Here is a 14,839-nt window from a genome sequence, read left to right on the forward strand (position 1 = left end):
ATGAATCCTCTATAAAAGATTCTGAAACAGTTAGCGCTATACTGCTGGCATAACGAGACAGATTTATAGCGTAAGTATAGCGCTGTCTCTTTTTCACAGGAGTGTTATAGTGAAGTTCAGTACAACATTATAACACTCATTTGGATGCTTTAATGGTTATTGAGATATTGGGTGTTTTAATGTTGGCAATAAGCTGTTTCAGAATCTTTTATAGAGGATTTAAAGCATGGGTGCAGATAAAAGATATAATAGTACTAACGTACCTATACCTAGTATGCGACAGGTTGAAATGCCTCGCATACTCCCCGCGCTAACCCGGTGCGGGCGAGCGCGGGTGTGCGGGGCGTCTCCCCGCCTCATACCCTGATTGCCTTCCCAACCGGTCAGTTTTTTGTCGAAATAATAATTATTTTGAGTCCGCATGCCGCAGGGTCGCCATCTTAGGTGTCAGAAATGAGCGAACGACCCGAGCGTTGGTTTTTGACTGCTTTATTGGTAGGAATGCATTTAGATGCATTATATAATATGTTCTTACGTGTACGTACTATGATACAGGTTGTAACCGGCACGCTGGCAAAAACTTAGTGTTATTATTATACTACCTAAACACAATCGGCAATCCGATACCAATAACCATTTGCCTCATTTTGTAGTTTTAGTGATTTAGTATTTTTCACACCCGCAATGTATAGCGTGCAAAACTCGGGTCAAAGCCACGCCTACGACGCAGCATTAACTCCGAGTGGCCTACTTACGCAACGTTCGTTGACCTCTAGCGTCAATCAGATGTTTTATTTGCAATAATAGTAACCTTTTACAAAATATAAGATTTCCTTTTCGCGTTATTTTCTGGTTATCAAATATTTGAAAAGAGCAACCGCCGAGTTTCTTGCTGGTTCTTCTCGGTAGGAAAGGCATTCCGAACCAGTGGTAGATGCATCCGACTATTCGAAAGTAGGTACTTTTAAAAGTTTATTCGAATAAAAAAGATTTTTATTTTATTTATTTATTTATTATTGGTATCGTATTAGTAATCATCAGTACTGTCACTATCTTTTGCCAGCGTTCTGGTTGCACCCTGTATAAAATTACTTATATAAGGTCACACTGTACAGCGGACTATACCTATAAAATTGCTGTGAAGTTGTATTTGAAGGATGACGAAACATTAAAAACCACATAAACTCTTAGCCAGACATTTAATTGGAATACTTATTTTATTAGTAAATAAACTTAAAATCACAATAACAAAGGTTGGTTATTTATGTAAATACTTACGTGTCTACACTTACATAATATAATCGTAACCCCACACATCTCACGCTCTGTTGATCACAGACTAGCAATCATACAGTTGGATAACTAACATCATCATCATCATCATCACGATCAACCCATCGCCAATGAAGTAAATAAGTTAGTAATAAGTTGTTAATCTATACTAATTTATTATTATTATTCAAATACGGTGACCAACTTGACGCATCATTCTTTGAACTTTAAAAACAAGTTTTTGAATTAAATACTAACATGGCTGTAATAGCAGCCCGGAAACAAATAAATACAAAACCCAAATACAAATATGTACAAATTTCTTTATTGCGACAATATAGAAATACAAATTTCATCATTAACAAACCTTGCCCAACTGTATGATTCCCAAACTGTAGTCATATTGTACTCATCCGAACACATTATTTTATAATAAAAAAATTCAAATGAAACGCAAATTATAAGGTCAGACACACATATTGCGTATGTCGAGTTTTTTTTACAATGTTGGTGACAAAAGCAAAGGTTCCCAAACATAAGAAGTACGAAAGGTCACTATGATCGTCCACTGTGTTAACAAAAAAACTTCGTTCAGATCTCATCACATAGCTAAAGAGGTAAAGAGGTTATCTCGGACTACACCTAGCGAACGGGTTTCTGTGCACACGCACCTTTTAAAATGTTGTGTTTGTGTGTTGTTTCGGATTGATTATGCTGCGTAGGCCCTACTGGCCGCTACAGCGTCACCGGGGGGGGTTGGCGAGCGCGAAGCACCGCCTGGGGGTGAGCCCTAGGTCTCGAAGAAATAATTCGAGAGGTCGGGGGGGCAACGTCCTTCTTCGCGCCTCCTGTAAGGCTCGGACCACGGCTTAGAATAAGGTTGGGGTGGGTGGAGTGGACTACTGTAGTCCGCACGCCCCCGAGGCCGTGGCGTGAGTCCACGTCCGGGTGACGTTAGAAATCGGGGACCTAGTCTTCGCCGGCGAAGACACTACCTTTTAAATGTGAACAAAAGTTTCGTAGCGGATTTTGCATGCGCAGCGACGATATCACATTATCGTAGTTTTATTCTTGGGAACCAATGGGAGGAACAAGTACTTTTACTCCCTGATCTTTTTAGGGTTCCGTACCTCAAAAGAAAAACGAAACCCTTATAGGATCACTTTGTTGTCTGTCTGTCAAGAAACCTAGTGCACTTTCCGTTGACCTAGAATCATGAAATTTGGCAGGTAGGTTGGTCTTATAGCAGCATTAGGGGAAAAATCTAAAAACCATGTATTTGTGGTTACATCACAAAAAAAAAATTGTGGTCATGAACTAATAATTATTATTTTCAATTTTCGAAGAAAGATAACAATATCAAGTGGGGTATCATATGAAAGGGCTTCATCTGTGCATTCTAAAACAGATTTTTAGTTATTTGTATGCATCATAGTTTTTAATATATCGTGCAAAATGTCGAAAAAATACGACTGTAGTACGGAACCCTCGGTGCGCGAGCCTGGCTCGCACTTGGCCGGTTTTATTCTTGGGAACCAATGGGAGGAACCTCCCTGATCTTTTTACCTTAAGTATACTATAATACTATAAGAAAAACGACTTTTTTAGTGCGTTACGTGATTGAAATAAGCCAAAATAATATAACAAAAAGTCACATAGCAGTGTTCAGGGCCCAAAAAAATCTGCTATGTCCAAATGTAAAAAAAATATCATTATTTAATGTATCGACACTGTTTCCAATTTTCTGAATACTTAGTTTTTTTTATTATACTAGTCGCTCCAGAAATAAACAGTTTCTTGTCCCTCTTGAAAACTTGAGATTTTCTACGTAGCGCAATTTGCAAGCGCAGCGAGGAAGTGAAATTTTTAGAACAAGTTAGATTAAAAAATTATTTTATGGTTTTTTTATGAAAATAACTTGTTTCTTAAAGTGAAAAGAAGCCTAACTAGCTAGATTAAATGCCTAGCTAGCAATAAAACCTAAATAAACAATAAATAGCAACAATTTGTGAGTTAATTTATACTTCAAATCACACATTTTATTATGTATTACATAAGTATTATACTTGACATATACTTAATACTATTACATAATGGTGATTATTATTTTATACTGTTCAACAAACAATTCTCAGTAAGTATTTTTTTAAAATGATCTTTGTAAATTTTTTTTCTATGTTGTTGATTAATTAGGATTGCCTACTTACACCAATTAAATTATTATTTTACTTAACAAAAGTACAAAAGCACAATATTATGTGGTAGCAACTTTATGGAATATGCATATATTTTTTTAATAATTATATTATAATTCACTTTTTACATTGTCATAACTAACATAGTAAAAAATATAAATAATTATTGTTTGAAATGCTTTTTTTTTTTAAATAATGTTTATAACATTGCTAAAATTTGATCAGTTCAAACGCCGCCACTTTACGCGGGCTATGAATGACGTCACGATTCACATCAGTCACCTGTCACGTGACAGTATTACTATAGAAAAAATTTGAAAACGTGAATCGTGACGTCACGTTCCGTTTCGACCAATAGTGATGCGTTTCGCAAATGTAAATTTCGCTCGCTTATTTTGCACTTTTTAATTGATAATAATTTATGCAATTAAAAGTGAACTAAATAAAAACATAATGGTTGCGATTTAATGTCAGAACAATAAATATTCGGGGAGAAAAAAAATCAAGTACATTTAAACCACACGCATATTCCTTACTAGTTTATGCTCGCGACTTCGTCCGCGTGGACTACACAAATTTCAAACCTCTACTTCACCCCCTTAGGGATTGAATTTTCAAAAATCCTTTCTTAGCAGACGCTTACGTCATAATAGCTATCTGCATGCCAAATTTCAGCCTGATCCGTCCAGTAGTTTGAGCTCTGTGTAGATAGATCAGTCAGTCAGTCGCCATTTCCCTTTATATATTTAGATTGGGATAGGATTACCTACCTAACTGAGAGCACAATACTAACTTCTTTTTATGGATATAGGTCCAGTTTTTATTAGTATGAAAGTTGAGAAGGTTGGCCCAGGCATCAGATCAAGCCCGTAGTGTCTTAAGACTTCATAAATCAGTACCCATATTATGAATGTGAAAGTGTGTTTGTTTGTTGGTTTGTTGATTTATTGGTTTGTCCTTCAATCACGTCGCAACGGAGCAACGGATCGACGTGGTTTTTGCATGGGTATAGTTTATGACCTGGAGAGTGACATAGGCTACTTTTTTTCCCGGGAAATCAAAGAGTTCCCACGGGATTTTTAAAAACCTAAATCCACGCGTACGAAGTCGCGGGCATCAGCTAGTAAAAAATAAAAATATGTGTATGGAATGACTGATTAATAAATCATTCAATCAAACATCTTGGAAAAGCGGTAACAAATCTAATATCTATCTTACAAATAATATAATATCTAATAATAGCCTATTTACTATTACTTAGTAGCGATAGTCATAATTAAGGAAATATATTTGTCTTAAAAATATCTATTGAACTGCTGTTTATAATACATAGTTTAAAAAAAACTGAAAAATGATTGCATGCCATGACACATGCATGTCATTCCGTCTTAGGCTTTTTGAGGGTCTTATTGTAGAGCCAACGAGAGAGTGCGTTTTTGGCGTTTCGACAGTCAGATATCAAAATAATGTGTGCAAGAGGGCACACTATTCCCAAGGCCATTCAATTCCCAATGAGGAGGTTTCCAGGCAACGTTCGAGAAAATTTATAAATAGATGGCGCTGAAAACTTCCACCACTAAAGATGAAAAATAATACCTATACCATCTATGCTTTAAATTTTTACATTTAAATCGGATGCGAAATTAATTACTTCTATTATAGTTCACAGATTTTGTGGGGAAGAAACGTAAGAAAAATTGCAGTGCACCCTAGCTCTTACCCTTCATCTATGTCATTGATTGACACGACCTAAACATTAAAGCATAGATTATATAGATATAGGTATTATTTTTCATCTTTAGTGGTTGTAAAATTCAGCGCCATCTATGAAAATTTTCTCGAACGTTGCCTGGAAATCTCCCCATTATTGGCTTTTAGGTGGTAGGCACATTATTATCTTGTATGTAACTGCCAGATGTCAAAAACGCAATCTCTCGTTGGCTCTATTATACCAATAGATACGTCATAATAGTACTACAGTTCACGACAGTTAGAGCTAGCGCGCACCACGGAAAATTTCCGTAAGTTTTTAGGGTTCCGTACCTCAAAAGGAAAAACGGAACCCTTATAGGATCACTTTGTTGTCTGTCTGTCTTTCAAGAAACCTACAGGGTACTTCCCGTTGACCTAAAATCATTAAATTTGGCAGGTAGGTGGGTCATATAGCTGACATTTGGGGAAAAATCTGAAAACCGTGAATTTAGGGTTAGATCACACAAAAAAAATTGTGGTCATGAACTAATAATTAGTATTTTCAACTTTCGAAGTGAGTGACTATATCAAGTGGGGTATCATATGAAAGGTCTTCACCTGTACATTCTAAAACAGATTTTTATTTATTTTTATGCATCATAGTTTTTTAATTATCGTGCAAAATGTCGAAAAAATACGACTGTAGTACGGAACCCTCAGTGTGCGAGCCTGACTCGCACTTGGCCGGTTTTTTTTTTCGGCAAAATCTGTGAACTATAGAACTACATACAGTACGCGGCAGAAAGTAATGTACATCGACCTTTAGAAAGGGATAGCGGTTTTGTAGAGCATTGTCTCTGTCGTTGAGACCGACAAAACGTCACATAGGTATGAGTCACAGAGTCAACGCTGTACAAAGCCGAAATGTCATTCTAAAGGCCAATGTACATTATTTTCTGCCGCGTACTGTACCTATATGTGCGATCTCTTTAATAATAATAATATTATGGTGAAAATTTTGAAGAGATGAATAGAAATAGAATGAAAATTCTTACCTAGAGTATTACCTTAAACTACTTAAAACTAAACATTAGACCTTAGAAAAAATAGAGAGGGCCAAAGGGTGCAAACACATTGACCTAATCTTAGGGTCGTTACATACTAAAGCCTGAAATATACAAAACACGCGACTGCACGACAGGTCGTCACATTGAAAGCACGCGTACGCGAGTTATATTTGTGATACAACGTATTGTATGAGCACGTCAATATGTATACAGGTGTTCTATTTTACGATGGCCGCCCAGGCTTAGGGATGATTTATGCTAACACGTGGCGGGCACGAGCCGCGGACGAGGCACGAATTCAAACATCACGAACATTTTATATGAAGCAGTTTATGCTTCACCGTGTGGCGTCCGTGATGCATCCATGTCTCATCAACATCAACAACAACAGAAGAAAATAAATTCTAAACACAAGAACAACACAGAAAGACGCTGCTATGCAGCGGACTTCGCACATGGCGCGTAGAAAACAACCAATAGCGGACGGTCGCACGCTGATTGGCGAGATACTTTCGCGCCATTCAAAAATAAATGAATAAATTATAAAGCAGTTTAAGCTTCACCGTGTGGCCTCCGTCCACGGACACCGTACGGTGAAGCATAATAAACTGCTTCATATAAAATTCGTGATGTTGAATCCGTGTCTCGTCCGCGCCTCGTACGTGGCACGGCCCGTGCCCGCCACGTGCTGGCATAGATCATCCCTAATTGTGCGAGAGGGAATGATCGCAGTCATCATTTTAGATAACTTGACTGCGCTTGTCTTCTGACATGAAATCTGGAAATAACAAGTACCGTACCGTACCGTAAAATACGCGCAATTGCTAACACAATATATCGCGCGCGTACACGTGTAGGATTTGTAATTTACGGATCTATATCTGAATATGAAGACTGTAGGATTGGGAATCCGACGTACGTTTCGAAGCATTTTTCTGAATTACAAGTTTGAGACGCTGTCGTGCTTTCTGCGCAAAGCCGTATCACATCTGTGGCAGGAACTCGATGGGCGTCGCGAACTTGAAGTCTTCTGGGAACAGCTTGGCCGCGAATGGGTACATGAGCTTGTACGATTGTCGGATTGTGACGTCAGCCACTCCCGCTATGTCACCGATCTCCTTCTGACTGCGCTTGTCTTCTGACGCCTGGAAATGGATTTTTAAATATGTATGAACAAAAGACTCAGCACTCTCAAAAGCAGGCGAGAAAGAGGCGATCTAATTGAAACTTACAAAATACTAAATAATTATTATAATGTCCCAAATTTTGAGAGCATGTATTCGAGAAACAGCAATCTTAGATTTAGGGGACATGATATGAAGCTACAATATTAATTGCCATCATCAAATCCATTAAAACACTTTCTGACCAACAGAGTTGTTCACATATGGAATAAATTGCTTAAGGATGTGGTTATGTCAAGTTCTGTTAACCAGTTCAAGGATAGATTAGACAAACATTTAGAAAACTTGACGCATCAGTGAAAGCTGCTTAGTCTATTAAAAATAATAATAATGTAGAAATTGTGCAAAGTAGAATATTAAAGTCAAGGCAAGCAATATGCCTGCGCAGGCGAGGATTTTTAATAGCATCGAGATTCTAGATTAATTTTCAATATGCATGTTTATTTTATGATGTAAACAATAAAATACCTGTACTATGGTAAATTTAGGACTTCTACAGTGCCATGTAGTAGGTAGGTCAGTTCAATAAATTCTATTTTACTTGCAACGTGTAAATATTAGAGTATAAAATATTAGGCAGATGAAACTGCTCTTCTATTGGGTAGCCATTTTGATCATACACGCACTTAGGCGATAATCTAAATATATAAAAGGAAAAGGTAACTGACTGACTGACTGATCTATCAACGCACAGCTCAAACTACTGGAGGATCGGGCTGTAATTTGGCATGCAGATAGCTATTGTGACGTAGGCATCCGCTAAGAAAGGATTTTTGAAAATTCAACCACTAAGGGCGTGAAATAGGGGTTTGAAATTTGTGTAGTCCACGCGGACGAAGTCGCGAGCATAAGCTAGTAAAGATAAAGAGTAATGCATGGTCATTGTAGCAATAGGCAATGGTCTGACTGCCTCGTTGGTCTAGTGGTTTAGCATGCTCGTCTGCAAATGACGAGGTTCTGGGTTCGACTCCCGGATCGGGCCAATAAAATTGTTAGGTATTGAATTTTTCTATTATTAAATTCTCTTTAGCCTGTACCTACTAGCCTGGAGTTAGGAAGTTAGCGGTGTTGCACCCCCGTGCCTCGGAGAGCACGTAAAGCCGCCAGTCCTGCACCTGATCTTTCCCCGGTCGTGTCGGATTCCCGTCCCATCGGGCTATGGGAGTGAGGGAATAGAGAGTGCACCTGTTGTTTCAACAATTACCTGAGATGCCATGTAGATAGCAGCAGCGGCCACCGAAATGGGGCTCCTGCCCGACACTATGTCCAGCTCCCCGGCTTTCCTCGCGATGTGAGTGGCCGCGCGCTGCACGGAGTTGGGCAGGCCCAGGTTGGCGCAGAAGCGGCTCATGAAGTCCGCTGTGGTGATCAGGTCCACGGATGTTTCTAGCGCTTTGAGGATCAGTTTGAAGCATCTGCCGATTTCCTTGAAAGATAAAAGCTATTGATAATTTTTTGCTAGTATTTTTAGTTAAGTTAATTATAGTATGTGCTTCCGAACTATCCATACTAATATTGTAAATGCAAGTCTGTCTGCCAGCTTTTCACGGCCCATCCGTTTTACAGATTTTGACGGAATTTGGTACAGGGATATGCGACATCTCAGAGATGGACATAGGCTGTTCTTTCACATACTTCTACATTTCAACCGAAACTCCAATTACAATTATATAAGTCCCGCAAATTGCTAATGCGCGTGGCCGCCATTGACGTCAGCACTAGACTGAAGTTTCGAGCTGATGGTATATTTTTATTTCGGCTGACGTCAAAATGACGTCATTTCGATGCTAATGAGACATGGTTCCAGCGCAATAGCAATTTGCTTGACTAATACCAATTTTCATGGATAGATATTATAACGTGAAAAATTACGGACTTTCATTCGAACTTTAATCCGTATTCCTTGGGCAGCCCAAAAAACCCCTTTTTAGTGAGTGCCTACGTTATAAAATTGACATACCTACTGTCAAAATTTAAAGGAAGTGAAATATGAAATGAGTGTACCTTTTTGCTGATTTTGCTGACAGCGCAGATCTCCTTGAAGGTGCGCGGCACGCCCTCCTGGCGGCACGCGATGTAGAGGCACGCGGACGCGATCGCGTCGTTCGCGCGCCCTTTCAGGTTCTTGCCGTCGTGTACCTGGAATCATTCACACATACTTGTAATATAAGAGCCTCAATAGCTGAACCGGTAAAGGAGTGGACTGAAAACCGAAAGATCGACGGTTCAAACCCCGCCCGTTGCACTATTGTTGTACCTACTCCTAGCACAAGCCTGGCGCTTAGTTGGAGAGGAAAGGGGAATATTAGTCATTTAATATGGTTAATATTCTTTTAAAAATATATATATATATATATAAGTCCCGCAAATTACTATTGCGCTGGAACCATGTCTCATTAACATCGTAATGACGTCAGCCGAAATAATATACCATCAGCTCGAAACTTCAGTCTAGTGCTGACGTCACTAAAATGGCGGCCACGCGCACTAGAAATTTGCGGAACTTAAACCTACTTTATGATAAACTTTGATTTGACATGATTGAACATTCACCAGAATGCAAGCTATCACTGTATTAAACGTCAAAATCGGTTCAACGGATGGGCTTTTAAAAATCTCTTTGATTATCGGGATAAAATGTTAGGCTACATTTTTCAGTCCCCGTGATGCAAGGTATCTTACACCAAATTTTGTCAAAACAGATGGGCCCTGAAAAGCTAACCGACATACAGACACACTTGCACATTTATAATACCTATGGATTTAAAAAAGTTTTATAACATGTATAAGATTATTGTGCTGCAAAACCAAGCAATTGAAATAGCATTGACACATCGTTATTTGCCTGTTGTACCTGAATCAGTAAATTGGAATTAAATGTAGTAATACAGCAATGAGCTGCATCAGTGGACTGGACAGCAATGAACTAGATCAGTGGACTGGACAGCAATAAGCTGGATCAGTGGACTGAAATGACTGGAATGCTATTGGAATTATGTGAATTCAAGGTTATTTTTAATTTTATTTAATCTTGGTTCAAAGAGGTATTTTTTGTATTTTGTATTGTATGTACCAAAGGTAGGTAGGTAACAGTACGTAGATTAAAATGAAGCTAAAAATATTGTCTATAATTATTATCAGTTGTCATAGAATTTATGTTATTTGTGTCACCATACATTCACTAAGTGTAAACACAATTAGCATTCTAATGTGCGTTGAAAGATAAAACTACTATTTGAACAACTATAAGATACCTACTCCTAAATTGTAAATATTTCAAAGGTAGATTCAAAGTAATAATATTCATTTATGTTTTTTGGTGATATTATAAAAAGATTAATGAGAAAATCACATTGTAGTAAGTACCCTATGCACTTCTAACTTTATATGCATTCTAAGTAATTGGTCATCATTAGTTTATTGGTAAAAGAAACTATCGTGAGGAAATCTACAATCTACATGCCTGAGAATTATTCTTCTTAACGTTAGTACTTTTGTAGTTTTTTTTTAAATAGAGATAGCGAGCAAACGAGCAGGCGGGTCACCTGATGTTAAGTGATTACCGCCGCCCATGAACATTTGCAGCACCAGAGGAACCGCCGATGCGTTGCCGGCCTTTTAGGAATTTGTTGGTCCGCCCCTTATATAACCCCATGTTGTAATCTAGTGGGAACACCGCCGATGGGAGTTGGTTCCACAGTTTGCATGTACGTGGAAAGAAGAATCTGGCACAGCGGACGGTCGAAGTGCACCAGACACCCAGGTCTAGACTCTTCTTATCCTGAGAGGTGATCCATGGTCAGTAATGGACCACCAATGGGTTGTGAATTATTTGTGATGATGATGAATTAAAAATATTGCCTTACTTGTTTGAACAAATTGTTGGCTCTGTCCACAATAGTTTTGGGTAAGTTGATCCTGTCGGCCATTGTGTTTATTTCCCTGAAAGCATTGATTAGAGCCCTGTCGGTGCTGCTGATGTTCCTTCTATTCTGGTACTTGGACACTCCGAAGCTGTCGAATGACGCGTCTCCACGGCCGGGACCAATGATGGTGGATAGATCTCCGCCAGATAATAGTGGGTTTTCTGGACCACCCACACGGGACGGGTCTACTCCAGACTTCTCATTGCTGAAGGTACGCCACTCTGAGCCCACGTCAATTACTCTGTGGAAAGTTACAAAATAATTTGCTTGGATATTAATATCAAATATCTGATGCCCGCTTTGTCTGCATGGATTTAGGTTTTTAAAAATCTTCTATCCCGGAAAATCAAAGACTTCCCATGGGATTTTTAAAAACCTAAATGCATGCCGATGAAGACGCTTGCATCATCTATCTATTAATATATAAAAGAAAAAGCTGACTGACTGACTGATCTATCAACGCACAGCTCACAACTACTGGATGGATCGGACTGAAATTTGGCACGCAGATAGCTAATTATGATGTAAGACATCTGCTAAGAAAAGATTTTTGAAAATTCAACCCCTGAATGGGTAAAATAGGAAGTTGAAATTTATGTATTCCACTCCGAAAAAGTCGCAGGAATAAGCTAGCTTTATATTAAATTACAAACTAACTAAACAGCCTAATTAGCCTAAGAAGGGTTACAAAGGTGATCTGAACTGGTTACTGCTAAATCTTACCAAAAGATTACATAACTTTTTATGCAATTATTTCAATTATAGCAATCAGTCTTAGTAGCTAAATTATTGATATTCTTGTAGAGAATATGAAACACAGCCTATTGAAATAATGTCAATCAACCAAAATTATTGCAATTGTGTAATTCAATGCAGGTCATGTCTGCGTAACTAATATTATTTACTAAATTTGACATTTACAATGCATTAGAACCTGTTCAACAAAATACACATGGTGCAGAGAGAGACAAGATCCCTAAAGTTATAGAACATACCTATACCTATTTCATAAAAGTAAAGAATATTGAATAGAATTGAATACTGAACTAACTGAATTGAATATTGTTACAATCAATGTGCAAAAGATACATTTCAAAATCTCTCATATCCTTGCATTTATAGGTGACTAGCTTATGCTCGCGACTTTGTCTGCATAGACTACACAAATTTCAAAGCCCTATTTCACCCCCTTAGGGGTTGAATTTTCAAAAATTTCAAACCTGATCTGTCCAGTGGTTTGAGCTGTGCGTTGATAAGTCAGTCAGTGAGTCAGTCAGTCACCTTTTCCTTTTATATATATAGATAATGCACTGAGAATTTTACATATACCAATGTATCCATTTTTCTTTAGCTGACTCAATAGATATATGAATCACAGAAAGAAAAGAGTATAAAGTACATGTAAAAGTGCATGCCACCAACCATGCTATAACTTATTTATAATTTACTTAAGTAGTTGTAAATACATAGTTACAAATCAAGATGTATTCAAGCATAATACAAACACAATATAGGTATCGCAATTACCTCCTAAACATAAAAGCGTTGAAAATTGTACAATCAAATGTGCAATTGATATTTCAAAATCGCTCATATCCTTACAGAATTATTATTGGCCTTGGCACAAAAAACCTTTATAGGTGATGCATAATTCACTGAGAATCTGAAATGTACTTAACAATTTATAATCTATTTTTCTTTACTTAACTAAACTAAAAGGTAAATAAATCGTAGAAACTTCTCGAGAAACGAATAAGGGACGCATTTTGAGAAGCTGTTTAGACATTCTAAGATTGGTAGCTATTCCACTTGTACTAGTTTCATTGTTAGTTTGCTGCGAGAACCTCCTCTACACCATGCGTAGAGCTTCGCTTACGTGTTTAACAATAACAGACTTGTTTACGTTTTCAAGTCAACTAAGGAAGATTGTAAGTAGGTATATACCACGAGACATAAAGTTGTGATCTACTTATTTTAGCTCACCTGTCGCCAACCACGAGCCCGCATTCTGAACATATCATGTCACCCGCTCGGTAATCCTCAATAAGCGGAGCATCTGGATGAGCATAGCACACCACTTTATTAGCTTCAATCCTAAAACCACAAAGAAAGTTTACTAGTGAACACTCCACATTAGAAATCTTAACATCAGGCAACCGTTTTATCCCGCTCAAGAGTCAAGTTGATCCACAATCGTAAACTTACGTTAACTCATGTTTGTTACACACAATATTCGGGTTTTAATTGTTTTAACTTTAAAAACAGTAATAAAATAAATAGAAAACAGACCTCGACGTGCTCGCCATGATTGATGATTGATAATTGTCACAGATGATCACCGACAGATCATTGTCAAGTAAGGTTGCAATTTGCATAGGCAATAAAATTATTATGTGTTGCCCGCTCAGTTGCCTGCAATCCGCCCGGTGCTGCCGCTAGAGTTGCTCAATTTGCATATTATAGACAATAAAATTATTGCTGTTGAATGAACAAACTCTTTATTAATAATTTCGACTGTTTTTTAACGTCAATGTATAAACCGTTTACCACTTACGAACAAACTAGTTAAATCGAAAACAATGGCATCGCTTTCTGTCAACGTTTAATTAAGTTAATAGATATAGCTTACAAAAGACTATTTATACAGATCAAAGCAAAAATATAGGTATTTACCCTTACCCCTATTGTATTATTTTATATTTACCCTCTGTAATAATATGGGTACAATTTGAAATAAATAACATTATTATTCTTATTAATTGATATCATGGACATTAAATAAAAATAAAAGGAAATTAAATAAAGAAAATGAAGAATGCGTTCAAACTTAGTTTAAAACCATAATAATAACGTGTAGTCAAAATGAATTATGTATGTAATTCGTTGTAACTATTAGTAATGAGTGTGATTGTTTGGTGTATTCTTTTATTAACTTTACGCATATTTAATAAAACTTTTACTTTTTGTGTTTATTACTATTTGAATAAGAACTTACATAATTATTACATCTTATAAACATGGATAGTATAATATGCTTATCCATACTAATTTTATAAATGTGATAAGTGGGTCTGTACAGAGATAGCTTACATCCCGGGGAAGGACATAGGCTACTTTCTATCCCAGAAAATAAACAAGTTCCCACGGTATTTTTATAAAACCTAAATCCGTCGTAGGCATCATCTAGTTAGTAATAAAATATAAGTTATGCATTTAGGCTAGATAAAAGTGGCATTGTAGCACAATTGCAGTATTTTCCTACAATTTTGGAAAAAAATTGCACTGGCCACACCAATTTGTAAGACCATAGACAAAAATATTTTTGTTGATATTTGAAAACTGTGAAAACTAATCTGCACTGGATGTAAGGCTTTTGCAAGCCCGTGCAAGTTGATGACATGACTCATGAGCTGATCACGATCACGCATAATGTAGGTACTTACATAAACCAAAGGGTCACTAAATACGTTACATACATAGTTCGTTAGTTACAGCCATGAAAA

At 37.4% G+C, this 14,839-nt stretch overlaps 1 protein-coding gene across 2 annotated transcripts; it reads right to left on the bottom strand.

Moving 5' to 3' along the window:
- Nucleotides 1–1,185: 1,185 nt before the first annotated feature.
- On the bottom strand, nucleotides 1,186–13,663 carry TfIIB (transcription factor IIB). 2 transcript variants are annotated; one of them, XM_034969067.2, is made up of 6 exons: nucleotides 13,626–13,663; nucleotides 13,320–13,430; nucleotides 11,277–11,577; nucleotides 9,415–9,549; nucleotides 8,615–8,836; nucleotides 1,186–7,371 (listed from the first exon to the last, which is right to left on the bottom strand). In XM_034969067.2, the coding sequence occupies exons 1-6, from the start codon at nucleotides 13,640–13,642 to the stop codon at nucleotides 7,210–7,212; spliced, it is 948 nt and encodes a 315-aa protein (XP_034824958.1). In that variant the 5' UTR covers nucleotides 13,643–13,663; the 3' UTR covers nucleotides 1,186–7,209. The 2 variants fall into 2 exon arrangements, with proteins under 2 accessions (XP_034824958.1, XP_034824965.1); XM_034969074.2 differs by having other exon boundaries at nucleotides 13,542–13,653.
- Nucleotides 13,664–14,839: the final 1,176 nt, after the last annotated feature.

Source organism: Maniola hyperantus, chromosome 1 (assembly GCF_902806685.2).
Source record: "Maniola hyperantus chromosome 1, iAphHyp1.2, whole genome shotgun sequence".
NCBI lineage: Eukaryota > Metazoa > Arthropoda > Insecta > Lepidoptera > Nymphalidae > Maniola > Maniola hyperantus.

What these genes read in the sequence shown, in the direction of transcription:
- TfIIB (XM_034969067.2), bottom strand. An exon ending in GGGCTCGTGGTTGGCGACAG is followed by an intron (nt 11,578 to 13,319) that starts GTGAGCTAAAAT and finishes AACTTTCCACAG; the next exon opens with AGTAATTGACGTGGGCTCAG. An exon ending in TCAGCAAAATCAGCAAAAAG is followed by an intron (nt 8,837 to 9,414) that starts GTACACTCATTT and finishes TTATCTTTCAAG; the next exon opens with GAAATCGGCAGATGCTTCAA.